The 1433-nt window shown below is 38.1% G+C and overlaps 1 protein-coding gene across 1 annotated transcript in view; it reads left to right on the forward strand.

The window, feature by feature from the left end:
• Window positions 1-718: 718 nt before the first annotated feature.
• LOC106084309 (uncharacterized) overlaps window positions 719-1433 on the forward strand; it is a 165069-nt gene continuing 164354 nt past the window's right edge. Inside the window, exons 1-2 of the mRNA XM_059367100.1 lie at window positions 719-809; window positions 913-974. Coding sequence (XP_059223083.1) covers window positions 719-809; window positions 913-974 — 153 coding nt within the window. The remainder of the gene's footprint in view (window positions 810-912; window positions 975-1433) is intronic.

The following is a 1433-nucleotide window of genomic DNA, read 5'->3' on the forward strand; positions in this document are numbered from 1 at the left end:
GATCTCTCGATTTAATGTCCGATTTCGTCGAAATTTAGAACATATTTTGTTATATCCAATTGAGCAATGACTTATAACTTACGTACTTATTAGTATTTAGTCCAAATCGGAACATATTTCGATATAGCTGCTATGGGGCATGAGGTATGCATTTTCACTGGATTTTGACGAAAGATGGTTTACATATATACCCGAGGTGGTGGGTATCCAAAGTTCGGCCCGGCTGGACTTAACGCCTTTTTACTTGTTTTTAATTATCCCCGTCGTCGAATTTTTAAATAATTTGCTTGGTATTTGTATGTTGAAAATTTTGCCAAAAATTGAGGTCAGCCTTCCAAGAGAATAGAGATCTAAGAGTTTTGGTAGGGACCTACCAACACTACTCTTGACCTGAATTTGTCAAACATTACTAATTTTCTGGAATAAATCTCAACCTTCTAACCACGAGATTTCATTGTACATCAACTTTGAATTCAACCCAGGTTTTCCTTCGTTACCGCTCAGAGCTGACCTTTAAGAGACCATCGCCTGACAAAAAAAAAAGGTTTAATTTTCATAATGGCTTTTCTTCAAGGAAAACCAACTAGCCTTCGTTTTGCCCCCATCCAAGATGTTGGCTGGGTAAGCACACACATTTGAAATGCTGCCAAAGTAAGCTTTTGAGTGCAACAAAGGGATTCTTGTGTGACCAAGCAAATAAAAATCTACGATTCTCACAATGCAGTTTAACCACAATAACAGCAACAATAGCCGCCATAAAGATTCGCAGCTTAAGATGAGCCAACCTTGCAATGCACATCTTTATGAGAGTAATTGCGGTGCTGCAAATCCTGAGTTATCTCGGCCATAAAAGTAAAGCATACACAGATATACCTTAGCCTTAAACTCCTGTAAGAATTTACAAAGACACAGCACCCACCCTTTGTAGCACACGTCATCGTCGTGGTGGTGATGGTGCTGCAGCTCTCTGGCACGTAACTTTAGTTCATTCATTTTATAAATGATGACAACCTTGGCTTTAATGTAATGGAAATTATGGCATATGAAATTATACTCAAGTTAAAGGAAAATAATTTCATTTATCATCGCACTCTATCTGTGTTCGTGTCATTTCCCTTTGCATTGTGTGGTAATTCAGTATTCCTACTTACTATGATTTATAAGGCCAGCCACACAAACACACACACACACACACATGCGTCTAAGGATTTTCGTTGTTGCTTATTCGGTTGCTCTTCCGCCTTGTCTGCAGTGTATTATGCCCTTGTGATTTTTCTTAAATTTAGCGACAAACAATGGGATTCAACAAAAAAAAAACAGAGCTCTAAGGATGCTGTCGTGTTTTCCTTTTTACTTTGTTGTGTTTTGGATTCCTATTTTGGAATGTACTTCAAGAAATGCTAAAGGAATTTCGGTAGATTCATGTGGCCTAC

Source organism: Stomoxys calcitrans, chromosome 4 (genome assembly GCF_963082655.1).
Source record: "Stomoxys calcitrans chromosome 4, idStoCalc2.1, whole genome shotgun sequence".
Classification (NCBI taxonomy): domain Eukaryota; kingdom Metazoa; phylum Arthropoda; class Insecta; order Diptera; family Muscidae; genus Stomoxys; species Stomoxys calcitrans.